Here is a 26,191-nt window from a genome sequence, read left to right as displayed (position 1 = left end):
GTAAATAATCACGGGAGATCTTTTGGTCATACAGCTGAGAATCATGAGAAAGAGGAAAGTTCTCAATGAATCAGATGTTGCCCCCCCACACACACCTACCCCCTTATTTTATCATTATTTTTTACTATTTTAGAGTGAGTTCAAGAAGCTTTTGTACGGCCTCTGTTTCTTTCACGCGTTGGTTCAAGAGAGGCGAAAATTCGGACCCCTGGGTTGGAATATTCCTTACGAGTTCAACGAGACGGACCTGCGGATCAGCGTGCAGCAGCTGAACATGTTCCTCAATCAATATGAGGTACTGCAAAGATCAGAAGGGTTTGCTAGCTTTATAAATAGGCCTCCATATTGCTAGCCTGCAAAAATATTTACTAGCCTGCTGCGGGGCAGGCAAAAGAGGGCTCTGAAGCTCTGCGGATCCTGTGCTGACCATAGGAGAGGAGTGGGCTTCCCTCCTCTAACAGCCCACTTGGTTTCTTTGCTGGGTGTATGGGAGAGACGTGTGAATTTCTTTTGCATGCGCGTGAATTTCAGTGGATGGGGGAGATAACTCACCAGCACTACTCTGGGAACTTATTGCTGCCGACTGACATGATTAAATCCCACAATGTCCCTAAAACCCTGTCTTAGCTCAGTTGGTAGAGCACGAGGCTCTTAATCTCCGGCTCGTGAGATCAAGCCTCACATTGGGCAAAAGTTTCCTGCACTGGCTGGACCAGATTATCCTCATAGTCCCTTCCAACTCTACAATTCTGTGAATTTTTGAAACACCATTCTGGGGGTTACAATATTGCAGCCGGCAACCACGACATGTCGCAAAGATAGCTGGTTGGATTTTCTTTTCTATCATTTAGTACTTGAGCTTTACATCACCCTTGCTTTTAGCAGGGCCCATGCAAAAACTGCCTTCCTGACTTTTGGAGACCCCATTCATCTCATCCACTCAATCTGACGGAACCTGTCTTTGCCTAAAAGGGAAGTCCCTAAGTCACCAAGGGTTTGAAACCCATCAGTTCCCCTCACCTGGTTTACCTGGCCAGTTGAAGCTCTTCCCAGGCCGTGGCCACATTGTATAATAACGCATACAAAACAGAATATATAAGAAAGGTACATAGCCGATATTTTTCAACAGAAGATTCATGCCAAGGATCAGTGCTCACTAGATAGTGTAGCTGCCAGTGGCATAGCGTGGGTTGTCAGCACCCGGGGCAAGGCAAGTAATTTGCGCCCCCTAACCCCTAACCTGCCGCCGCTGCCAGCTTCTTCTTGCTGCTGCCTGGTCTGGTCTGGTGTGGTTCTCTCCCGCACTCAGCGCTGCACTGGGCGGCCGCTGCACTGTCCCTCCCCCAGATAGTCCCTCGCTCTCTCTCCGCACCGCACGCCTGGCACCCACCCCCTCCACAGTGGACGGCGACCCGGCGGCTCGGATCGGATTCGCACAGCCAGCACTGCAGTGAGAGTGAGTGAGCCAGGTAGGGGCAGAGAGCTGCGAGTGCAAGCGCCCCCCCCCAGATGTTGCGCCCGGTGCGGCTGGCCCCCCCTGCACCCCCCACGCTACGCCACTGGTAGCTGCTGATACTTGCAACACAATTGCATAGGACATACATGTGGAGCATTTTTGCTTAGACAAGCACGCAGTGAGTTGAGCTGTGAACTTTTCTTCTGTTAACCAAACATGCTAGCATGTTGGGAGAGTAGGGAGGAGTCACAGATGAGCTTTTTGCTTTGTACGTTTCAGGAGTTGCCCTTTGATGCCATCCGCTACATGACGGGCGAATGCAATTACGGAGGCCGGGTCACCGATGACTGGGATCGGCGGACGCTGCGCAGTATTTTGAACAAGTTCTACAACCCGATCATTGTTACGAATCCTGATTACAAGTTTGATTCCAGCGGCCTTTATTATGCTCCTCCTGAAGGAGAGGTAAGCACCTTAGTGGGGCGTGATGCAGCAGAAAGTTCCCCTGCTTGATCCCCGCTCAAAGAAGAGCAAGAGCTTAGAAGAGGAATCAAAATGCTAATCTTCTTCTGAGACAGTGGCAAGAAATCTGGGCGAGCTCTACAGTGCAGAGCAGGAACGGGAGATGAATTAAATTTGTTTCTGTTTTAAGGAGAGACAGTTCACACATCTGGACCCAGTCACAAACCAAAACGCAGGTGCCCTTCTGAATTTTGCAATGCAGTTCTCCAACCAACCAGTGCATACAAAAATGAATATCCCACATATACTTGTGCTCAGATCCTGCTTGTGGGTTTTCCATGGGCTCTGGCCCGATCCAGCAAAAAACGCTCTGTGTTAGGGAAAATATAAAGATATGCGTTGGTCTAAACTGCATGCAATAATGTGTTGATTTTTATTTTTTTTATTCTCTGCAATGTTCTAAGATCCTGCTTGTGGGCTTTCCGTGAGCCCTGGCCTGATCCAGCAAAAAAGAAGAAGAAAAAGCATTATATTAGGGAAAATATAAATATATGTATTGGTCTAAACTGCATGCAATAATGTGTTGTTTATTATTATTATTCTCTGCAAATTGTGGAGAACTGAATTGGAAATTGGAAAGATGTCAACAGAGAATGACCAGGTTCAAGCCACTGATCAATTCTGACCCCTCATTTTTTTCCCCAGTATGTAAGCTACATTGAATACACAAAGACCCTTCCATTGAACCCTGCACCTGAGATCTTTGGGATGAACGCCAACGCCGATATCACAAAGGATCAATCCGAAACGCAGTTGTTGTTTGATAACATTCTTCTCACGCAGGTGTGTTTGTTTTCATATTTGGAGCATTGAAGTTACTGCCTACTTATTATTTATTGGATTTTTCGGACAACGTTTTCAATACAGAGAATCTGATCTTCCTTTCTTCACATTACTACTTACTGGAATATTAATGTATTCACTGTCACTTAATGGTGTGGCTCGAGAAGAATTCAAGTATATTACTGGCTGAATACTTTAAAGTTTTCTAACACCCCGTATTGATTCCAGAACATAACATCTAATCCATTTTCTGAGTGTTGCAACTGTTGAGAGTGCATAAAGTTCCCTGATGCTTCCGAAAACTAGCTTGACATAAATAATAATTTAGCAAAGGTGTGCTTTTGTATGTATTTTCCCCTTCTAAGTATTAGGGCATAACTAAACGAGATGCAGGAAATCTACAATCAGGATCTAATAGGGTGCTGGATTGGGGCCATGGTGCTGGGGAAGGGGAGATCAAACCCCCCCCCAATTGTTTCTCAGACCTAAATTTCTTATTCAGTCTGATCTTTGCCCTGAGGAGTTGGAAAGGAAACATAATTGTATCCAGTCCAATTAATTGAGATCTAGTCCTCAGTTAATTTTCTGTGCAAGAGAGGAAAAGATAGATGAAGATATTTGTGTGTGCGCGCATGTGCGCACGCAGGTTTCACATTCCCTACCATGTCCCGGAATATTTTTCCTGCCAGCTGGATCTTGTTCCTCATCCCAGGAATAGAGTTAGCCTCCCCAGGAAGAGTCACCAAAGATGGCTGCAGGCCCAGTTTCTAATGGATCCACCAGCTAATTTCTGTAGACATCTAAATGAGGCCGCGTTATTTTGATGTCTACAGAAATGTATTAGCTGGTGAACCCATTGGAAACTGGGTTATCCAGAAACACACACGCACACAAAAACAAATCTCACTACAGCCAACCAAAGACAACCAACCACACCCTAGGCCTACCCCAACCTCTCTCACCGCCAAGAAAATACAGCAAGCAAATTGTAAGAGAACCCACACAAGTGACGCTGACACAAAACCCCACACATACACTAAGTAGAATAGAAGAATTGTCACCCCACCCCACTTGCCATTCCCCTCTTCCCCTTTCCTTCCTAACCTAACACTGTAACACTAATGTCTCACAAATGAAACTGATCTGTAGAAAACGCAACTTGAAAAAAGAGACAGTGCACTTAATTTTTGTAAACTAAGAAATCTTTAATAAAAATATATTTAAAATGAAATAAAAAGAGGCCACGTTCTGACCAGTATACACCCCGAATGGACGTTTTGTGGGCCAAACTGTGCTGTTGCTTGGGTTTATGCAATGTTTAATCAACCACACCTTTCCCCCCCCCGAAAATAAAAACAGTCTCGCGCATCAGGCGCCGGCGCCAAATCATCTGATCAAGTTGTTCGCGAGGTGGCGAGCGACATCCAAAGTAAACTCCCCGCCGACTTCCACATTGAAGCCGCCATGAGGAGATACCCGACCACCTACACGCAGAGCATGAACACCGTGCTGGTCCAAGAGATGGGGAGATTTAACAAATTGCTGCAAACCATTCGAGAATCCTGCATCAACATCCAGAAAGCAATCAAGGTGAGGGGACCTTTTGAGAAGGAGGCCTGTTGACTTGGAGCACCCTGGCAAGAGTGGCTGTCAGCTCCCATTAGTGTCGCTGCTGGGAACTTGCCAAATTGCTCTTTTCGGCTGTAACGTTATCCCCATCCCCAAGCTTTGCCTTTAACTGATGTTTGTGTAGGTATGTTCATAGATGCTCAGAGAGGAGGATGATAATACAGTGGTGCCTCGCAAGACGAAAATAATCCGTTCCGCGAGTCTCTTCGTCTAGCGGTTTTTTCGTCTTGCGAAGCAACCCTATTAGCGGCTTAGCGCTATTAGCGGCTTAGCGGCTATTAAAGGCTTAGCGGCTAAAAGGCTATTAGCGGCTTAGCGGCTTAGAAAAGGGGGGGGGGCGAAAAAAATCACAAGACTCGCAAGACGTTTTCGTCTTCCGAAGCAAGCCCATAGGGAAATTTGGCTTGCGAAGCGCATCGAAAAACGGAAAACCCTTTCGTCTAGCGGGTTTTTTGTCTTGCGAGGCATTCGTCTTGCGGGGCACCACTGTAATAATAATAATAATAATAATAATAATAATAATAATAATAATAATAATAATTTATTATTTATACCCTGCCCTTCTGGCTGGGTTTCCCCAGCCACTCTAGGCGGCTTCCAAAAAAAGATTAAAAATACATTAAAACATCAGTCATTAAAAGCTTCCCTAAACAGGGCTGCCTTCAGATGTCTTTTAAATGTCAGATAGTTGTTTATTTCTTTGACATCTGGTGGGAGGGCATTCCACAGGGCGGGCGCCACTACCAAGAAGGCCCTCTACCTGGTTCCCTGTAACTTGGCTTCTCGCAGTGAGGGAACCACCAGAAGGCCTTCGGCGCTGGACCTCAGTGTCCGGGCAGAACGATGGAGGTAGAGACGCTCCTTCAGATAAACTGGACCGAGGCCTTTTAGGGCTTTAAAGGTCAGCACCAACATTTTGAATTGTGCTCGGAAACGTGCTGGAAGCCAATGTATGTATTTCAAGAATGGTGTTATATATATTAGTATATATATATAGGATGTATTTGTTAGATATTATCTTCCCTTGCTTACGTTTGTGAGTTCACAGAGTGTATCCCTTTGCAGCTTAAAAGGGGAATCTTAGGCTAGTTTTAGCAATCCAGGATGCTTTAAGGCAGACTTGGATGTTCCTGGTATTTCCCCCTTTTAACAATAATCACACAGTCTTGCAAAAGGCTAAGATGACATTTACTCGTTCAGAATACAGCAGTATCTTGGTTCTCGAACGTAATCCATTGTGGAAGCCCGTTCGACTCCTGAAACCATTCGAAAACCAAGGCGTGGCTTCTGATGGGCTGCGGGAGCTTCTTGCACTCAAGCGGAAGCTGCGTCAGACGTTCGGCTTCCGAAAAACGTTTGAAAACCAGAACACTTACTTCCAGATTTTCAGCGTTCGAGTGCCAAAATGTACGAGTGCCAGCCAAACTGTTCGAGAACCAAGTACAACTGTACTTGCTGAAGATACAGCAGCTTTGTTCCAGCAGGCTTAAAATGGTAATCCAGTTACAAAGACGTACTTTAGTTCAGTTTAAAATGGAGTCTGGGCTGAGGCCCTGACTTAGCCCATGTTCCCACATTGCTGGAATGAGGCAAAAGAGCAAAGAGGAAGTTCCTAGCACACACACCCCGGACAGGGCACAGAGGGAGTGTCTCTTGAGTTCTTTCTAGGAAACATGCAGGAAAAAACTCTGAGGACTTCAGCCCACATCATGTGCCTGTCTAGCAAACATGCATTGTTGGTTTGTCTGCACAGTAAATATCCCACACTTTGTTCCTCATGTGGGGTGCTGCCTAATGTATTGCTGCCGATCTATAAATGAGAAAGAGAATGCAAAGCTGATCCTGCTTTTTGAAGAGACTCAGTCCTTGGTATTTTTAGGACAGCATCCCAAACCTGGGGTCCACCTACGAAATGAAAACAACAGCATTTGGACAGGCTCTTGGCACCAGCGCATTGCTGAGAGTATGCATGCAAAAGTAAAAAATAATGGTGCAGTGTTGTGCAGACTGGACTTATTTCGGCTTCTTCACTAATATACAGAAAAGAACAAAGTTAATTCTTCAGTTTTTGCACTTCTCTGATTTTTGCAATACTATTCTTGGCTGAAAGAATATACCAAAATTGGGGTCAAGGGAGTGAAGATGGCTGGAAGTGAAGATACTGGAGCTCATCGCCCTTGTACCTTAAATTAGCTTCTGTGCTTTGAGTGTATTTTAGGGTACAAAGCATTCAAAAATAAATGCTTTCATGCAGCCTTTTTTAAAATTGTGGAATATGCAGGGAGACAGAACAGACTTACAAACACTTGCAAAACTGACAGGCTGAATAGACTAAATTGTCCCATTGCTTGTTGAGGGAGGGGAGGGGGCAGACAGAGGCTAAGAGAAGGGCAGTGCTAAGCACCAATATCCCAACCCCACTGACAGGCCCAGGGATTCCCGCATATTGGTGCAATATTGTGATCAGATCGCATAAATTCAAACTGGCCTTGTAAATAAGGACATAAAACTACTAGCCTGCTAATATACAAGGGTCACACCCGTAGTATACATTTAATGCACATGGCTTTCTCCAAAGAATCTTAGGTACGGCATTTTGTCCCTCGGAGCTAAAATTCCCAGCACCATTAAACTACAGTTCTCAGAATTCATAAGCTTGAAACATGTGGTATAGCTGTCATCTACTGCTCTGTTTACATGCTGGCCCAGAGAGCAGGGGAAGCCTGTAGCCCCTTAGGCGGCTAGTAAAAAAATGCCTTTGACCAAGTGGACTGGCAGATGATAGATGCTTCGCTGCCCATCCTTTACAAGCTCACAGCGTTTCCATGCTTTCCTTGCTTTTCCTTCTTTCAAGGCTAGCACAGGAATGAAGCAGGGTGAGCCACTTCTCCTCTGCAAACCCACTCACTAATGCATATTTGGAATTCCTGCCGACTCAAATACAGGAGTAGAAGCTTATAAACGGAGACAGATCACGTGGCTTCCAACTTGACAACACTGAGTAGTTGCAGCTGAAACGGAGGCTAAACCCATCGAGACCGGAGGAAGCTTGTTGATAACAGTTGAAAAACTGCATGATAAAAATAACTGAAGACACAAAGGGGGTCCACTAATATGTCTTTTCCCTGTCTCCTTATCTCAACCAGGGTCTGGTTGTGATGTCTGCGGAACTAGAAGAGGTGGTAAATAGCATGTTGAAGGGCAAAATCCCAGGCATGTGGATGAGTAAGTCCTACCCGAGCCTCAAACCACTTGGCAGCTATGTGAATGATTTTCTTACCAGACTGAAGTTCTTGCAGGTGAGCCCGTCAGAAACAACTCAACGTGTTGGGATGTCGATTTTCTGCCTTGATTCCAAATTACAATTGCACACGTTATGTGGGCCTCTGCTCCTCAGTTCATGCAGTCATGTTGTTTTACTGCACTTTGGTCACCAGTGCATATGCTAAGAAATGCAGTTTTGTTCTGTGGGGTCTGCACATTAAGGGGGTTGCTGTATATTAAATGTTTTGCAAGGTAGTTAGCTAGCTGGTTCTGGGGCCAGGAGATGTGCTGGGGGAGAGAGGAGATGGCAGTGAAGGAAAGTGTTCAGGCAAGTGGATCAGGGCATGAGCTGCACTTTCTGTTATGTGTATGGCTGCAGTATAAAATCCACAAGTGCAGAAGACCAACCTATATATGCTTGAAAATAGCTTGTCAGGTTCTAATTCACATTTCCTTCCCAAAAGGAAAAATGCCAAAGACCACAGAGGGCATTAAATAAGAGTCCAAGGGCTGCATATACACCTTTACATTTTAAACACACCCACCCTCCAAGTATCACAGGAACTTCATTTTATTCCTCTCAGAGCTACAATTACCAGCATTCTTCACAAACTAGTTCCCCGGCATGGAATATATGACAGGAAATAAATCTAAATATGACAGGAAATACTGTATTTTTCGCCCTATAGGGTGCATTGGCCCATAGGGCGCACCTAGTCCTTTTTTTGGGGGGGGAATAAAGAAAAAAAAATATATTCCCCCCCCAGGCGCGCTTCCCCCGACCCCAGCCCCCAGAACAGGCTGCTATCCGCAGGCCGGGCTCCCAAGGCTTGCGGACAGCTGCCCGAAGCCCGGGGTGTGCTCCGCTGCGCTCCCCGGGTTTCGGGCTGCAGGCTGCTGTCCGCAAGCCTTGGGAGCCCGGCGGGAAGTCACACCGGGTTCCCAAGGCTTGTGGATAGCTTCCTGAAGCCTGGAGAGCGAGAGGGGTTGGTGCGTACCAACCCCTCTCGCTCTCCAGGCTTCAGCGAAAGCCTGCATTCGCACCATAGGACGCACACACATTTCTCCTTCCTTTTTGGAGGGGGAAAAGTGCGTCCTATAGGGCAAAAAATACTGTAAATCTAAAATGTATGCAGCCTTTTTAAAGAGAGCAATGCAATTAATTGCAACCTCTGTGTCATGCTGATTGTGTTTGCAGCAAGTTCTGAAAGGGCCTGTAACTTTCTACAGACCAATGTGCCCGTATAAAAGGGGAGGGTCTCCTTCAACTATCAGGATTTTGTTGGTTGGAATCACACATGGAGCTAGTAGGTCTCCTGCTCCGCCGACTTCTGCCGATTTCCCTGCTGCACATATCACATTCCCTATTGAGCCAGGGGGTTGTGCAACTTGTAATAAAAGCCTCTGTGCAGTAGTAGCATTGGACTCAAAACACCCTAGGTTCCTGCCCTGTGCGTTCTTAATGCTACAATATAAAGCTCCATTCCCACCCTCTCTCTTCTTGCTGTTGCTGCAGACGTGGTACGAGAATGGAACCCCTCCGATGTTTTGGCTTTCTGGGTTTTTCTTCACGCAAGCCTTCTTAACCGGCGCCCAGCAGAATTTTGCCAGGAAATACACAATCCCAATAGACCTGCTAGGCTTTGACTACGAAGTCTTGGAAGACAAGGAGTACAAGCACGCGCCTGAAGACGGTGAATGCAACCGTATATTCATTAAGCACGCTAGAATTTGGGGGGCGGTTTATCACCTTTGTATCCTGCCCTTCATCATGGTAGCTGGATACAGAAGGCTGAGTTGTATTTGGGAAATACGTTTTATGAAATAGTAGACCGGTGATGTTACTCGTCCTGCATTGCCTAGGGAGCTTGATGGCTGAGCAGGGAATTTGAACACAGGTCTCCCTGCCCTTTGTGCTTGAAGAAAATAATATTCAGAAACTCCATCTGCGGCAAGAAGTGATGAAATAGGCCAACTCTTTGATGGCCTGACTATAGTGATACCTTGGAAGTTGAATGGAATTCATTCTGGAAGTCTTTTTGACTTCCAAAACGTTCGGAAACCAAGCCGCGTCAGACGTTCAGGTTCCAAAGAACGTTCACAAACTGGAACACTCACTTCCGGGTTTGTGGTGTTCAGGAGCCCAAACATTTGACTCGCAAGGTGTTCGGGATCCAGGGTACGACTGTATAGACTTAGTGTGCGGCTCAAGAATTCTAGTGGCCTTTTCATGTGCCGTTTGTTTTATCCACAGAATTTTCAAGCCACTATGTGTAGATCCTAATTCACAATGAGCCTTTTGCATGTGTAAATTTCTGCATGTAATTAGACCTGTACACCCAGCAGGAAGCTGCAACTTGTTTTCTGCTTCCATTCATGTGTAGATAATACTCAAAATTGTTTCTTACTATTCTGATTGTTAGGGATGCGGGTGGCGCTGTGGGTAAAACCTCAGTGCCTAGGACTTGCCGCTCGTATGGTCGGCGGTTCGAATCCCCGCAGCGGGGTGAGCTCCCATCTTTCGGTCCCTGCTCCTGCCCACCTAGCAGTTCGAAAGCACATCAAAGTGCAAGTAGATAAATAGGTACCGCTCCAGCGGGAAGGTAAACGGCGTTTCCATGTGCTGCTCTGGTGCTGGCTCACCAGAGCAGCTTTGTCACGCTGGCCACGTGACCCGAAGTGTCTCCGGACAGCGCTGGCCCCCGGCCTCTTAAGTGAGATGGGTGCACAACCCTAGAGTCGGACATGACTGGCCCGTACGGGCAGGGGTACCTTTACCTTTATTTTGATTGTTGGTGCAACACAAGGCAAGGAACCTATTCATGGGTTCTTTGAAGAGTATTTCCTGCTCACACCTTATTATCAAGCCTACAGTCTGTTTAAAACATGTGCCTTCCTTTGCCATTTCATGCGCATGGTGTCTATAACCAATGTGCTTTGTCGTGTTTCTTTCTAAATAAATAAGGAGTCTTCATTCACGGATTGTTCCTGGATGGAGCTCGCTGGAACAGGAAGAAAAAGAGGCTAGGGGAATCTCATCCCAAAATCCTGTATGATACTATGCCAGTGGTGAGTATTTATATAATCATCAATTAAGAGCCATGTACCTTTATTAAGGCTGTGTTCCCACACTCGCTTATTTACTCATTGTATATTACTTCTGTATAGAACCAGGCTGTGTGGGGCTTATTAACACACCCAATAATATGCTACTGTGTTTCGCAACCTGACGCCATTGAAACAAATGGTCTCAGAGAGGTCAGAAAATGCATGTGTGGCATTAAACCCACAATAATTGACACACACACACACACACACACCTAATTTAATGTTGAACTTGCACATAGTGACCTCCCCACCTGCAATTCTAGAAACTGTGCTATAGCAGCACGGCTGTCCCCTTCTTCTGGTTCATATTTGGACAACAGAGCAGTCCAGAAGAATGCCTGCATCCCACGGAAAGAGTTTAGCACTCATTTTGAGTAGGCCTGAGTCACTAGGTGAATTTGTGTATGGGGGAAGAAGCCACAAGAACTAGTGCTTTCTCCCCTGTCTCGATAAAGAGACATTCTTAGAACTCACTCTTTCTTTGCTACAGATGTGGCTAAAGCCTTGCAAAAGATCAGATATACCGGAAAGACCCAGTTACATAGCTCCCGTGTACAAGACAAGTGAGAGAAGAGGAACGCTGTCCACCACAGGCCACTCCACCAATTTTGTGATTGCAATGATTCTTCCGTCGGACGAGCCAGAGGCCCACTGGATTGGACGGGGGGTGGCACTTCTCTGCCAGCTTAACTCGTAACCCAGGTTTCAGATCTGACTACCACTTTCCCTTCTTTGTATAATTCTAATGGCTACCTTCTTTAAAAAAAAAAAGGTAGCCAAATCTTCAGAAACTTTTGAATCCGATTTGTCCAATTTGTACCTTTTTTGAGTTTGTAAAAATAAATAAGATTTTTTTTTAAGAGCTTGGAAAAAACCAACCCCACCATGTTTGCTTGTTCAATAATTTTATTTTCTTACGCTCCTTATGAATAAGGAACATACATAAGATGAACACAACAACACTGTTGACAATAAACAAAAACAGCATGTCATCATTTCCAGCTTTGCATTTATTATTTTTTTAAAAATGGATTTTGTTATAACAAAAAACAACCCCCCCCCCAAAAAAAAGAGTAGCTGATATCTCAGTATTTTTTCAGGACCATAATCACATTGTTTCAACTATAAGGAAATAAAAAAAATGTCACACTGCATCCTAGGACACCTACAGCATTTTTTCTAAGCAATAATCACAGCTGGTTTGAGTGCAGTGCGATCAATATGGGGATGTCACACAGTGACAGCATCGTAAGAGACACGTAACATTTATGTCCTCCAACAAGTACACGTTTAAATGAGACTGGACTCCAGCAGAACGGAATGGAGAAGCCAGGTAGAAATGTAGCGGAATCCCGATTGTCCCAATTGTGACTTTTAAAAGCATTCGCGTTCCAAAAATGTCCTGGGAATTCAATACTCGGGAAAAACAGGAGAAGCCATGGCTGCTGGGCTGCTCTTCACAAAGTGGTAACATGCACATGTAAGCAAATGCAGAGGATCACCCCATTCTGAAGGAAAATACAAATCCTATCACTTCTCCACGTGACCTGCGTGTTTTCTCTTTCAAAAAAAAAAAAGCAAACCCAACCCAAAAATACTATTACAGAGCACTAATTTATTTATTTTTTTGCTTCCCTAAGTAGGCAACATTACGCTACAGCACATGCCAGCGAAAATCAAGAAAAGGCTGTACCTGAAGTAGAGAAAGCTTTATTCATAATTACAAAAATAAACCTTAAAAACCCTCCCTTATCCCATTTTTCCTGACTAAAATCTCACTTCAGCAATGCCACGACCCTTTATTTCAACTTGGCAGGTTTTAATTAAAATGACATCCAAGTTCCGAGCCAGAGAGGGAAAAAAGAGTGTAAAATCCCATTGATTACAATGGAAGGATCAGCCTCGCTCTTGGGCTCCCAGCCAGACATTCTCAACTACAAATCTCCAGGGAGGAGGAGGAGGACAACAACACTGTGTAGATGCCCCCCAATGCTGTGGCGCTTGTAAGTTCTAGAGGCCCAATGATCCAAACGAATTTTCTGCACTAACAGACTCGCGGGGATCCAAGCCTTTGGTTTGGAACCACCAACTAGTCAACACTCTTGATATCCCCCCAGCTAACACAAAAACGAAAAGCCGCTTGACAAAAGTCACCCAACATGAAGCCAAGTAGTTAACGGTGGTCACACGAAAAGGAATGACTGGATAAATTAAGTGGAAGGGTCAGAAAGTAAAAGCGCACTTTCACTTGGAATGAAGGCCATTAAAAGTTTGCCGACCAAGTTCCTCCACTCGGGCAGAAGGACAAAAACTCCCCACTCTCCAAAAGTCAGGCTGTGTCCAGCTTTGCTTCTAGAGAGAGACCAAGATGAACAAAGACCGAGCAGCATGTTGTAAGAAAGCTCAACAACTGCCGTGTTTCGTTACGGCCGTTAAGACTATATTATTGTCACACCAGAGTGGAAAAGGACTTCCACATCTCCCAAGTGCCCAGTATCAGAGCTCGGAGGAGACGGACCAATCTGTACCTGGCAAGACATGCTGCTTGGCACTAAACAATCAAATATTAAAGCTGATTTCTGCAGGTTAAGGCTTTTTTTTTGGCTGAGCCTGTCCGGTCCGCACGCAGCACCAAGTCAACAATACAGCTGCTTTGTTACAAGGGCATCTCTTTACGTTACTTCTGCAGTGTGGCTCCCGCTGCAGTTCCTGCAGCTGTGGTGGAAGTGGTCAAAATTCAACCACCTTCCTCTAGCTCTCAAGGCAGTGGCGTGTCTGTGATAGGAAGTCGATTGGGTCTGGCCTTTCGGGTTCCTACCTTACGAAAAGAGCCACGTTGCAGCAGCAACGTAGGAGCAGCCCCACCCCTAACCTAAGTTGCCGAAAACAAACAAAAATCAAAACAATGCCAGCACAGCATATGCCGAACGTTGGCCCACACTGAGCAAGACGCCCAACTTTCAGCAGGTGCTCCTGAGCTCAGGTGGCAAGGCATTAAAGGAATACATTCAAAAGAGTTCTGGGGAATTATGTAAACAGTTACCAAGACTGCCTCAAAGGGCCACGACTGTGATCCTCGAATCAGCACTTCTTGGCAGCGCGTATTATTATTTTGTTGAAGGTTATAATGCGAGATAGAATTTGGCTGCCATGACTGAAAATAATCCAATGCAGGTGCATCATTAAGAGGAGGGGAGGGAGATGTTCAAAGCAGAAAACCGCTCAGTAGTTCAGGTTTCAAGTAGCACTGCTACACATTCTGTACGCTACTGCAGCAAAAGTTCGAGAAAGAGTCCACAAGCAGCATTAACCATTCAGCATTTTTGCTAACAAATACCTATGAGCCAACATCAAATACCCAACACCTGTCAACTCAGCCCTATTGTGGAAACAGGCCCCCCAAGGCTCCCAATGCAGAGATTTGCTTCCTTGGCTTTCGAAAGGTCAAAAGTACCGTGTTGTTTGGCTGATATACAAGGGGACAGACTTGTGGATTTGCAGTCTTCTTTCCCAAAGGAGCCAGAAAACAACATTGCTAGGCTAAGGGAGTGCATGGCAGCGATTGCAAGCAAGAACGTCTTCTTGAGACATCGTACCGACTAGGGGATTGGCAAGGACCAGTAAACAGAAGTACACGGTTTCACTTTGGTCACCAACCATTCAGCACAGTGCAAAACAGCGGACGTTACTGGGAAACAAGGCCTGGAGCAAATGCAAGGGTCATGGAACAGTGCATTGCTCATACTGCCCTAAGGCAACCCCTGAACAGCATGCTTGAAACGTTTTCTTTAAATGATGTTTTTAATAAACGCACCCCACCTAGAATGCTCTCCAGTCATGCATTGCCAGATTTTGTGTGTGTGTGTGTGAGTGAGAGAGAGAGAGAGTGAGTGAGAGGTGGGAGGAACCAACTCAGAACGTTGCAGCGAGGCCCAGGGGCCAGCTGTAGAGGATGACAATGACATGTAACTCTTGGACTGGCTATTCAACATTTGCTCAAGTTTAACCTGAAAGGCTTTTTGTCAGCAAGGGATCCGACTTCTGCTGCACATTGCAGTGGCAAACTGGGAAAACAACACACTTGCCAATAGCATCCTGGGCATGACGTTTATGTTTCCTGCTTCCAACACTGCCCGATTAAAAGTCTACATCTTACCTCTGGGAAGATGAGCTGCATTCATTCATTTTTTGTTTTTTGCCTGTTTGAGCTAAAAAAACAGGAGCTTATTTATGCAGACACCAGAATACTGTTACTTGTGAAGCAGCTCGTGCCACTGCTTTGCCTGGGGACGAATGTGCATACAGTACAACAGTGCAGACTTGAAGCCATACAGTAACGTCATCGCTAACCACAGCGGAGTACTGGAAATGGTCAAAACTGGATGTCCAACACTATTTTGTCTTCGTAAAGGGCAATCACCAACATAATGGCAAATCCCATGAGAAGACCTAAATTCTGGAGGATGAACTGCCCCACGGGACAGTAGCCGTGCTCTTCGTCGTCTCCGTCCCCGTGAAGCATTTCTGGAAGCTGAAAGGAAGAAAAAGTATGGCTCTTTAAAGTCAAAGTCTGAGGATAGAGGGATGGAGGTAGTCAGAGGATTATGTGCTCCTGCTTCTTCCCTAAGCTAAGGGTTGTTTAAACTGCTTAGAGTGGAGGACCTAATTAGCTGGAACCATGGTTTTGTATATTCTTCCAGACTTCCGGAACAGATTCTGGTCAACTTCCAAGGTACGACTGTATTGCCAACTCAAAATGTCTGAAACAGGCATTGTGATCTGAATGTCATACCGGTTTCAGGCACCCAATCTCCTCTGTCTTGGGACTCACTGAAGCAGTGTGGTTTCCTGCATGCAACCTAAGGTTTTGGACCTTCCACGGGAAAGAACTCTGCTGAAGTGGCTCCCCTACTGCACACCTAATAGAAGGAGGAGACTTAGGCAGTGGTTGGAGTTAATTCAAAAGGGAGAGGACTACAGGGCAGAGTGGGGGAACCTGTGTCACCCTCCCAGAGGTTGCTGGACCCCAGCTCCCCTCTGCCCCAGCCAGCATGTCCAACAGTCACAGAGAGCAGTATCTGGAGGGCACAGGCTAAAGGGAGCACCTAGAATCATAGAATCATAGAGTTGGAAGAGACCACAAGGGCCTCTAGCACACCATGCAGCAACTATTCCTAGATTGCTGAGTTTCATTAAGCTATTGCAGAGCTGTGATGACTACACACAATGCGAAGTAGCCTGGGCTCTTACCATATCCACCAGGGCCACGTAGAGGAACATGCCGGCGGTGACTGCGAAGATCCACAGGGTGATGTTATTTGCATACTGTCCCACAGCTGTCCCTATTAGCATTCCTACGTAAGCCATCATGGCTGAGAGGAGGTTGTAAACAATGGCCTGTTTCACAGTCATGCCTGCTTTCAGAAGCACAGCAAAGTCCCCTAAACAGAAAGAGAGAGAGACAGAATGGCAACGTGATCCCAAAAAAGTTCAGGGAATCTTTGCTTAAAGAAATGCAAAAGTGTAATATTGATGCCTGCTGTACAGGCAAAACAGCGGGATGAAAAACAAGCGGGTCCGAGCTACTGGCGTTCTTCTGTTTTTTTTAAATTCCGTTTTATTTCAAAGGGGGAAAGCTGGCTGTCATCCTTTAAAGTCTACGACTTGATCAATTCATTCCCCCCCTTGCAATCCTGTAAGCCCTTGGAGTGGAAGTGCTCACTGGCAGTGGGGAAGAAAAGCAGCCAGAGAGAACATAGAAACTTTGAAATGAGATAATGAGTGCTGCTGTCCTTGAGGCACATGGTTGGGCAGGAGTCTCCCATGCTCTGGGTCATTCTAAGCAAGGGATGGGCTCAGCTAACATGAATTGATAAGAGGATACAGTCATACCTTGGACGGTGAATGGAATCTGTTCCAGAAGTCTGTTCGACTTCCAAATTGCGGCTTCTGATTGGCTGCAGGAAGCTCCTGCAGCCAATCGGAAGCCCCGTTGGATGGTCGGCTTCCAAAAGAACGTTTGAAAACCGGAACAGTCACTTATGGGTTTCGATCGTTCAGGAGCCAAAACGTTTGAGAAGTAGGCTGTTCGAAAACCAAGGTATGACTGCATAGCGTTTTTAAGCTGTAATGAAACAAATGCTCAAGTTTCATTTAACAGGCATCATCAATCCCCCAAATTCAGCAGACTGCCGGCCACAGGCCTCTGAACATGCTTGCATCCACATCAATGACAACATATTTCCACATCATAAGCAGCCACCCATGGCCTGGTTCAGGTGGCATCCTATGAACTGCCAAAATTCAGAAGCCTCCAGGTTCCTGTAGCAACATCTATCTGCAAGACCAGCCCCCATAGGTACTTGCTAAAAGACCAATGAGCTCTCTAAGCATCACTTGCTCACTCACTCACACTCTAGCAGTGCTTTGCTTCTCCCAGGACCAAAGAAAAGCAGCCAGGGGAAGTAAGCAAGAGAATGGGAGTTCTGAGAAGACTGCAAAAGTGGACCTTGCCTGCAGATTTCTGATAGCTGCTCCTAGTCACCCAGAGACTTCTGAGCATGCAATGGTTGGTTCATAGGGCCTATGTGTGATTTTTACTTTTCTGTTCCAGACCTTTCTATGATAATTCTCTAGAACACAAGTTGCGGAACCTTCAATAATATGCGCCTGGAAAGCTCATTGGTTTGAGCATGGTGCTGATAACACCAAGGCTTGCACGTTCGATTCCTGTGTGAGAGAGCTGCGTATTCCCATGTTGCAGGGGGTTGGACTAGATGATCCTGTGTGGCCCCAAATGGTGGTGGGAAGCGCACAGCACCCCCCTTCCCCTCCTAGGGAGAACTACATAAACAAATGCAGCTGTGTCAGTTATTGCTGCATCGCCAGATATACCCTGCATATTTTTGGCCACAAAAACAATCCAATCTTTTAATATGAAAAAAAAAATTCAATCACAGAAGCATGCACAGCTGACATCAGATTAACTGATTACCCAATTCATGGGGAAGCTCATGACAAAATACTGCTATGGATGTGCTAATTCCTCCGGTCAAACCAGCACTGAAAGCTGCTCCTGAGGGGGCAAGAGGGAAACACAAAACGCAACAAAGGAACAGTTATTTTCAGATTGGTTATTTTCAAGCAAATCCATCAGCAGAGACAATAAATGAGAGCTTTCTTTGTTCCGAGTTTTGTAACGTTAACCACAGGAGCTGTGTTTTGAATATCTGTTCTTAAATGTTCTGTCCTACGTTTAAAGAAAGGAACTGTGCTGTCTTTAGAATCTGGGAAAATATGAACAGATGAGAAGGCCCAGGAGGCTACGGTCGGCTCTTTGACCCTTTCCTCCCGCATCTGAAATTCAGGCTTAAAAGCCAGCTCCTATCTTACAGAGCAATCCCATGTGCTGTCTGCTCAAAACTCAGCCCCACTTGGTTGTGGATGTCTTCTTCCCAGGTAAGTGGAGCCTAGGATTGCAGCCTTAGTGACTTCTCTGTGGCACCAAACCAAAAGCAACGTTGTCTTTCGGTGTGTCAGACCAAGAGAGCATCAAACACGATAAAAACAAGGACACACGACAGCTGTGAGACCTTGGTCAGCTTGCAAAACCTGCAGTAGCTGCCGATCTGCTACTGGAGCCAAGTTGAAGGTGCTCCTATTAGTACATAAAACCCTTAGCAACCTGGCAACCATTTACCTGCGAGATTGCTTTACCCCAATATGCTGACTTGACTGCTTCCATCTGCAGAACCGGCACTGCTACAGATGCCATATAATACTCGTTCTGCATTTATAAGAAATCGATCTTTTGAGTCTTTTGCAGCTCCCTGTCTGCTGATACCAGGCAGGTTGCCCTCACTGTGCTCTTTTGGGCACCTTGCTAACATCTGTTTAGAAAAGCCTACCCAGATATGTAGAATGTTGATGACCTTTATCCTTTGTTGCTAATTTTAAGGGTTTTTTTAAAACTGTTTTGAATAGTTTTGTTCATCTGTTTTTACCAATCATTTTGATCCCCTCCCTGCCCTTGATTTTTAAAAAAATCAAACATAAAACAATAAAATAAAACAAATAGTGCACTCAAAATGCTAGGAATGGCAGCTGAAAGCAGAATGCCTCTCTTGACAATTTAATCATCTCCATGTGGGATCTATAGCAAGGAAGATTAAGAAGATATAACATGTTTTTCAACTTGTCTGAGATATCAGATTGGGGTGGCTAAGGCTGACCACCTAAATAGCCAGTGGGTTTGGTTGCCTACCACAGGTAAGAATCACAGGGCTGGGTTTGCAAATTGAAAGAGAACTGGGCTGGGTTTGTTTCGTTTCTTTTCAGATCAAAGGATTAGAACAGGTGCGTGTAGGTGGGCTGCTAACACACTGCTACTTCTGTAAGCTTGTTTTCAAGTAGTCTTTAAGGCTCCTGTCCCTTTGACTCACAAGGGACTGATACGGCCAGCAACACCACACAGCTAACTTCCTTGGAATGGCCTGCGCTGGGCCGGCTGAAATGCAAGCGCCTGTTCCATGCAAGATCTGACGAAATTAATGGAGGCCCCAGCTATGTGGTCAGTTGCTGGGGCTGGAAGAATCAGCAGGACCTCCTAACCTTCCACCAAGGGAGGTGCCTCCATTGGTAACAATTATCAGGAAGATTCCATCTTGCTCCCCGATAAAAATGCACACTACCCAACTCAGTGGTGGTGTTTCTTCCAACAAGCCCATGCCCCTCTCAATAAACTAGGAGAAGCTCTCCTTCCTGCCAAGGCCGCTCCTGTTATTTTCCATGATGGTAGGTAACTGGTAGCTACAGGGTGGAAGTTGGTCTGCCATTTCCATCAGAAGTGAGCAAGGTTTTATTCCACTGTGTTCCTGCTACACAAAGGAGCAGATAGCATGGAGTGGATCTATCTACAGCAGGGTTTCCCAAAATGTGGGTCTCCAGCTGTTTTTAGACTACAGTTCCCATCATCCCTGACCTCTAGTCCTGCTAGCTCATGATGGGAGTTGTAGTCCAAAAAAACAGCTGGAGGCCCAAGTTTGGGAATCCCTGAACTACACCTGCTTTTTCCAAGCAGAACCTTCCCTCTTCCCAGCAGATCCCTTCTTCCCCCTTCCTCCTCAACAAAGACAAAGCCTGTTTCATTTCTGAATTTTCTGTAGAGAGCCTAGCTATTTTAGGCACTAGTCGTCAATACTATCGGGCTACTGTATTTTCTGCAGTATAGCTAGCGGCAAAGAACACACCCCAAAGCACTTACCAATGGCCAGCCCGTCGCTAAAATTGTGGATCCCGTCTCCCATTATTACCATCCAGGCTATGTTCGCTATTCCAGTGTCTTTCAGGTCTTTGCCGGACTGGCAGTGTCCATGAGAATGGTGGGAGTGTTTGTGGGACCAGATGTGGTTGTGCTTTCGAGCTACGATTTTATCCTCTCGGTGGTTGCTTTCGTACTCCACGTCGGGGCGATCGTTCTCCTGGACGCCATGGGATACATTGTTATGGGAGTGGAGCATACTGTTTTCCTCCTCTACGGACAGGAAGGTCTTTGGCAGGGAGTCAAGCTGGCCGTCCAGGTCAGTTAGTTCTGTTTCATTAAGTCGATCGTCGGATAAAACAGAGTCATCTGCTCCTGTATCGAAAGAGCCAGAGAAAGACAGGGTCTTAATTAGGGGTGACAATGGGGCATTGATTAAGACAGAGATGCCGCCAATACTTACCCGCAGCACTTAGCATGCCCATCAGGTGCTAAAGAGGTCCAGTTCCTATCTTTTAGCCTTTTGGCAGTGTACTTTTTGAAGATCAGCCCTGACAGCAACATGTAACAGCACAACAAGGGTAACCATGAATTGCAACTTACAGGCAGGCTTATTTTAGCCGAGAAACTGTGGCTGGCAATGTTTCTTGTGTGCTTGTGCACGCACACATGGACATGTATGAAAAGAGAACAGCTGCACGAATGAGATGATAAAACTCTTTTATATACTGAAGATAAACAATGCTAAAGTGTCCATGTACAAAGTGCCACCTGCCTATGCATTTGTTTTCATTAAGAAGCTCAGGCGAATCCCTGAATGGAGGACCCTGAATGCTGCTGCTTCTGGCTGGGGAGAAGAAGAGATATAGAGAGGAAGACCAGCAAATCCATCTGCATGTCCTTCCCTAGCAACCTTGAGGGCTGCGGGTTTTGTCAGAACTGGGAGACACCAGCTGTGACTCATTGCTAACCTCTTTTTTTTTCTTGCCCACCCCATTCCTCCGCTGTTTTGATGAACTGGGAGCTGGGGAGGTTCCTGCTGTGAATACATGTGGGTAGCAATTCATACCACTCAAGGTGAGAGCCTAGACAGGCTACAGCAGCGTTTTTCAAATTTGGCCCTCCAGCTGTTGTTGGACTACAACTCCCATCATCCCTAGCTATGGCACACTGGTTGAGAACCAGTGAATCAGTTGATTGGGCAGCAAATTAAAAAAAAAAAAAATCCGAAGGGGGAAGAAAAAGGTTAAAGAACACTTCTTTCAAAATGGTACCCCTTACTGTGACGTAAAGGTAAAGGCACTACTGACCATTAGGTCCAGTCGTGGCCGACTCTGGGGTTGTGGTGCTCATCTCACTTTATTGGCTGGGAGAGCCGGCGTACAGCTTCCGGGTCATGTGGCTAGCATGACTAAGCTACTTCTGGCGAACCAGAGCAGCGCACGGAAATGCCGTTTACCTTCCCGCCAGAGCGGTACCTATTTATCTACTTGCACTTTTGTGCTTTTGAACTGCTAGGTTGGCAGGAGCAGGGACCCAGCAACCCGTCACAGGGATTCGAACTGCCAACCTTCTGATCGGCAAGCCCTAGGCTCTGTGGTTTAACCCACAACGCCACCCACGTCCCCTACTGTGACGTACATCGCCTAAAATGAAGAAAGAATGCAAATCTATGCATATCTAATTGATTTAATTAATGGGCTGGAATTTGTAAGATTACTCAGCTAGTATTCCTTTATCAGGTGACAGCTCTAGTCATCAATTAAAGGAGATTTACTGACTAAGGTTGAGACGGAGAAGGAGGGAGAGACTAAGCCACGAGGCCGGATTAATGGTCGTACAACACAGTTGTCTCTGCAAAGGCTGCGTGAGCACAGACAGGCTGATAATGAATGGTATACCTGCTAGAGGCTTAAGCTGAAGCCAGTCAGCATCCGGCCTGTTTAGCTTATGATCTGAAAGTTTCCTTCCAATTGGCGAATCATCGACCTTCTGTTTCTTCTTACACCACTTCTGTTTAGTCTGAAAAGAGGCAAAAGGAAGGGGGGAAGAAGGCACCTGGCAGTTAATGGCAGTTAACTTTACTTGCAACAACAGGGATGGCGATGAAGAAAGGCAAAAAGACCATGTGAAGAGCTGCAAGGCACAATGACCAACCAATGCTGCGGCCCCCTAAAAATATACTCCCCCGCACCACTGAGGATGTTAAAAAACAGTGGCTCAGCTACTGATTCATCCAATGCATCTCATTTCTCAGAATCACGCAAATCTTGCAGCTACGTCCCTTGCAAAGACTCTTTGCCTACGTTTCCTTCCCCGTGCATAAAGGTGCTTCATTTTTTAAATCAGCCCAGTCCTTCCCCTCCTATGCAGCTCTGTGCATGTGGGGGGGGGGGGGAATTCCTGATTTTCTAGGGAAGCTTCTCCTCCTCTTCGCTGGATTTGCTGCTCCTGCACCGGGCAAACCACAACAGGAGTCTCCTTTCATAACAACACAAGGCTTGCATATTCAGGTACCCATGATAGCCAATGGATTTTTATTCCCTGGGTTCCCAGCACAGAGGCTAATTGTGCTCCTGTGGGCAATGACCAAGCGCAGTGTTTCCAGTGCCCCAGAAGCACCTCTGGCTGCAGGGGAGGGGAGAAGAGGGACTCAGGAGGTGGTCTGTAACAGGGATGGTGAGCCTGTGTGCTCCTCCGGGTGCTGTTGAGACTCCAGCTCCCATCTTGTCCCAGCCAGCTTGGCCAATGGTCTGGCATGATGGGAGTTCAGCAACGTATCTGGGAAGACCATGGATTCCCCATCCCTGCTTACAGGGATCTTGAATTGTGAGCATGAGACAAGAAGATGAGTTGTGCCTTCTTTCTTGCGAAGGGTTCATTCTCCTGTTGTGTTTCTCACTGTACAGGACAGTCTCCTGCAACCTGGTGTTGAACGACTTCATCCCTGACCCTTAGGCAGACTGGTTGGGGATGATGGGTGTCGGGAGTCCCAACAATGTCAGAAGGACACCAGGTTCAGGGAAGGCTATTATAGAAGAACTCTCACTGCCATTTCTCCAGTTTTCAATTGGGGATACTGAAAACTACCCGATTCCCGTCCCCGCCCACCCAAAAGGCAGCAATAAGTATTTTTAGCTTGTACAGTTGTACCTCGGCTCTTGAACACCTTGGGAGTCGAACATTCAGGCTCCCGAACGATGGAAAACTGTGAGTGATTGTTCCGGTTTGCGAACTTTTTTTTGGAAGCCGAACATCTGATGGGGCTTCCGTTTGGCTGCAGGAGTTTCCTGCAGCCAATCAGAAGCCGTGCTTTGGGTTTCCAAACGTTTCGGAAGTCGAATGGACTTCTAAAACCAATTCGTCAACTTCCGAGGTACGACTGTACTTGTATTGTCAAAAGAAGAACACTGAAAGGTCAAGTGAAAAGTTTTTCAAGTTCTTTGCGCCCTGATCAAAAGGCTCAGGTGCCCAAGCGGTTGGGATTTGCCCCAGTTCTAGTCAAATAAAAAATAATTAAAAGGCAAATGTTCAAAGGAAGACAAAAATGTAACACATATTCGTAACTTAGAAATCAGGTTAATTTGACTTAAACACACACACACACCCTTCAGGGAATTGTACCACAGCAGCTTTCTCTCTCTCTTTCATTTAATAGGTCCTTCATCTTGTAAAAGACCAAACACATGTAAAGACAAATCAGCTTCGGCAGCTCCCTCCTATGTTGAACACACCCTCTGATCCCAGCAGTTTGGGTTTATAGTAACAAGTCTGCCTGGGGAAGCTGCTCCTCTTTCGCAAGCCATCTTATGACCGCCTGAGCTTCTGACAGTCTAAATCCCAATCCCTTTACCCTCTGGGAGAACAGATCAAGCCTGTTCAACTTCTCGGGGCTGACGCCTTCACAACACCCTTGCACACAACTGCTTGCTGCTGCAGCTGCTTCTATAGCTGCCAAATTCCTAGGACAGATCCACTTTGCCCTGTAAGTTTCTAGGGGCGATAAAACTGCGAGGGGACCAGACAATTAGCCTCTGACAAGAACAAAAAACTAGACCGGGAGCCTGGGAGAACAGGGTGCAACCACAAATAGCTAAGCAGTAGGGTGGTTCTTTGGTAAGGAAGTGCTAGTGGAGGAGATGAATGAGACTCTTGAAAGCAATACAAAACAAGAGAAAGGAGCACAGTGTTAATCTTCCCTTGCAGCAGAAACTTTACTCCTCAGGGATGTTTCACAGAGCAAGGGGTAGCCAATGTGCTGCCCTCAAGATGTTGCTGGGCTGTAGCATACTCGCCAGCTACGGGCCACGCAGGTTGGGGGTGATTGGTTTGGGGACTCCCGGCCAAGTCAGGAGGGCACAGCATTGACTACCCCATCTTGAGGAATGTGAGGCAGTCAAGCTGGAAAAACAAGTGAAATCAGCAACCTAGACTTGCCCCACACCAAAGACAGTGATTCTATCAGTAACCTTAGTAAAAGAGCAATATACCTTCCACGCAAAGTCATACCTTGGATCCCAAACACCTTGGTACTCAGATGTTTTGGCCCCCAAACACCGCAAACCCGAAAGTGAATGTTTTGGTTTGCGACCATTCTTTGGAACCCGAACTTCCGGCGGGGCTTCCGATTGGCTGCAGGAGCTTCCTGTAGCCAATCGGAAGCCGCACTTTGGTTTCTGAACATTTTGGAAGTCAAACGGACTTCTGGAACAGAGTCCATTCGGCTTCCAAGGCACAACTGTCCTTGAGTGAGGTTGGAAAGCTTGCTCTATTTTTAAAAAGGATGGGAAAATAATACTTGCTGCACATACTGTTGTTTGCTTGTCTCACTGGGCATCGTTCCAGAAAGACTCATTAGTCTTATATATATATTTTAAAAAAGCTTTAAAACAGATACTCATCACTCAAGTCATTTTCAAATGCTTCCAAACTTTCACAGGAAGAGCTTTTTGCATATTGCCAAGTTTGGATGTTAAAAATGCTGGATCCACAACTGTTCTGTTGAAGAGTACGGGATTTCTATGCCTAAAGTCACACATTCAACCTCCAGCGCCTCCACTTTAAAGAAACCCAGGTCAGAGGGTCTGTACTTCTTAACTCAGAAAGCGGCTGCCAGTCAGGACCAACGATAACTGGATTAGATGGGTCAGTGGTGTGATTCAGTGTCACACATACAGCAACCGGTCGGTTTGGTCGCTAACATTAGAACCTAGTGTATATGGTCAATGGCAACAAAATCTTTCTTGGGTTCTGCTGGCTGTTTAAACCTGGATACCTGCTAGAATTAAATTTTATTGGCTAGACTAGGTCAGCAGGCAATTTTGCACACTTTCCATTAATGGCTCCGTTTTTAAGTGTTCAGACCTACTCTTCCCCACATCTTCATTGCACACGAGCACCGAAGAGATGTCAAAACATACCCTTTGTTTGTTGTAGTGCTTGAACATTCGTATGCAGTGCTCGATGATGAACAGGAGGTAAATTCCGCCCAGGGCCACCAGCCCTTTCAGCACAGCATCATACTCTTCTAGGAAGCCCTGGACCGCTCCTCCGTTGCCGTGGGAATGGCCATGGAGATGCTGGTGCTCGTGGTGGTGCTCGTGGTTCTCGTGGCTGTGGTTGTGCACCCCTTGCGACTAAGGGCGGGTAAGAGAAAGACATGCGGTGAGCACCCTCCAAAGTAAAAAGCCAGGTCTACAAGATGCGTCGTGTTGCCCTTTACAACCAGAAAAGAAACGTCAGGTTTCTCTTTCCCTCTCGCACACAGAGTGCTCTGATCTAGATCAGCCTGAGGGTCCATCTTGGAAGGGCCACCGGTCAGCGGCAGAGCATTCAGAGGGTCCCAGGTCCATTCCCAGGAATCTCCAGGTCGGGTAAGGGAAGATACCCTGCCTATAGTCAATACTGAGCTAGATGGACCAATGGTTTGACTCTGCGTAAGGCAGGTTCCTGGGTGGCGCTGTGGGTTAAACCACAGAGCCTAGGACTTGCCGATCAGGTCGGCGGTTTGAATCCCCGCAATGGGGTGAGCTTCTGTTGCTCAGTCCCTGCTCCTGCCAACCTAGCAGTTCAAAAGCACATCAAAGTGCAAGTAGATAAATAGGTACCGCTCTGGCGGGAAGGTAAACGGCGTTTCTGTGCGCTGCTCTGGTTTGCCAGAAGCGGCTTAG

General features: G+C 46.3%; 2 protein-coding genes across 6 annotated transcripts in view; one reads left to right on the top strand and one right to left on the bottom strand.

The window, feature by feature from the left end:
- DNAH7 (dynein axonemal heavy chain 7) overlaps positions 1–12,344 on the top strand; it is a 153,138-nt gene extending 140,794 nt beyond the window's left edge. Inside the window, exons 57-64 of the mRNA XM_081886711.1 lie at positions 134–295; positions 1,736–1,921; positions 2,624–2,761; positions 4,121–4,351; positions 7,537–7,689; positions 9,171–9,348; positions 10,620–10,723; positions 11,253–12,344. Coding sequence (XP_081742837.1) covers positions 134–295; positions 1,736–1,921; positions 2,624–2,761; positions 4,121–4,351; positions 7,537–7,689; positions 9,171–9,348; positions 10,620–10,723; positions 11,253–11,459 — 1,359 coding nt within the window. The 3' untranslated portion in view covers positions 11,460–12,344. The remainder of the gene's footprint in view (positions 1–133; positions 296–1,735; positions 1,922–2,623; positions 2,762–4,120; positions 4,352–7,536; positions 7,690–9,170; positions 9,349–10,619; positions 10,724–11,252) is intronic.
- SLC39A10 (solute carrier family 39 member 10) overlaps positions 11,651–26,191 on the bottom strand; it is a 56,439-nt gene continuing 41,898 nt past the window's right edge. For all 5 annotated transcript variants that reach the window (XM_081916108.1, XM_081916107.1, XM_081916105.1 and 2 more), the window contains 6 exons: positions 25,442–25,657; positions 21,923–22,043; positions 20,025–20,396; positions 17,757–17,837; positions 16,013–16,203; positions 11,651–15,293 (listed from right to left, as the gene is read on the bottom strand). In XM_081916108.1, the coding sequence (XP_081772234.1) occupies positions 15,135–15,293; positions 16,013–16,203; positions 17,757–17,837; positions 20,025–20,396; positions 21,923–22,043; positions 25,442–25,657 (1,140 nt within the window). In that variant the 3' untranslated portion in view covers positions 11,651–15,134. The remainder of the gene's footprint in view (positions 15,294–16,012; positions 16,204–17,756; positions 17,838–20,024; positions 20,397–21,922; positions 22,044–25,441; positions 25,658–26,191) is intronic.

The sequence above is a fragment of the Podarcis melisellensis genome, assembly GCF_964234715.1.
Source record: "Podarcis melisellensis genome assembly, chromosome: 1".
Classification (NCBI taxonomy): domain Eukaryota; kingdom Metazoa; phylum Chordata; class Lepidosauria; order Squamata; family Lacertidae; genus Podarcis; species Podarcis melisellensis.
This window is presented reverse-complemented; position numbering and strand designations above follow the sequence as displayed.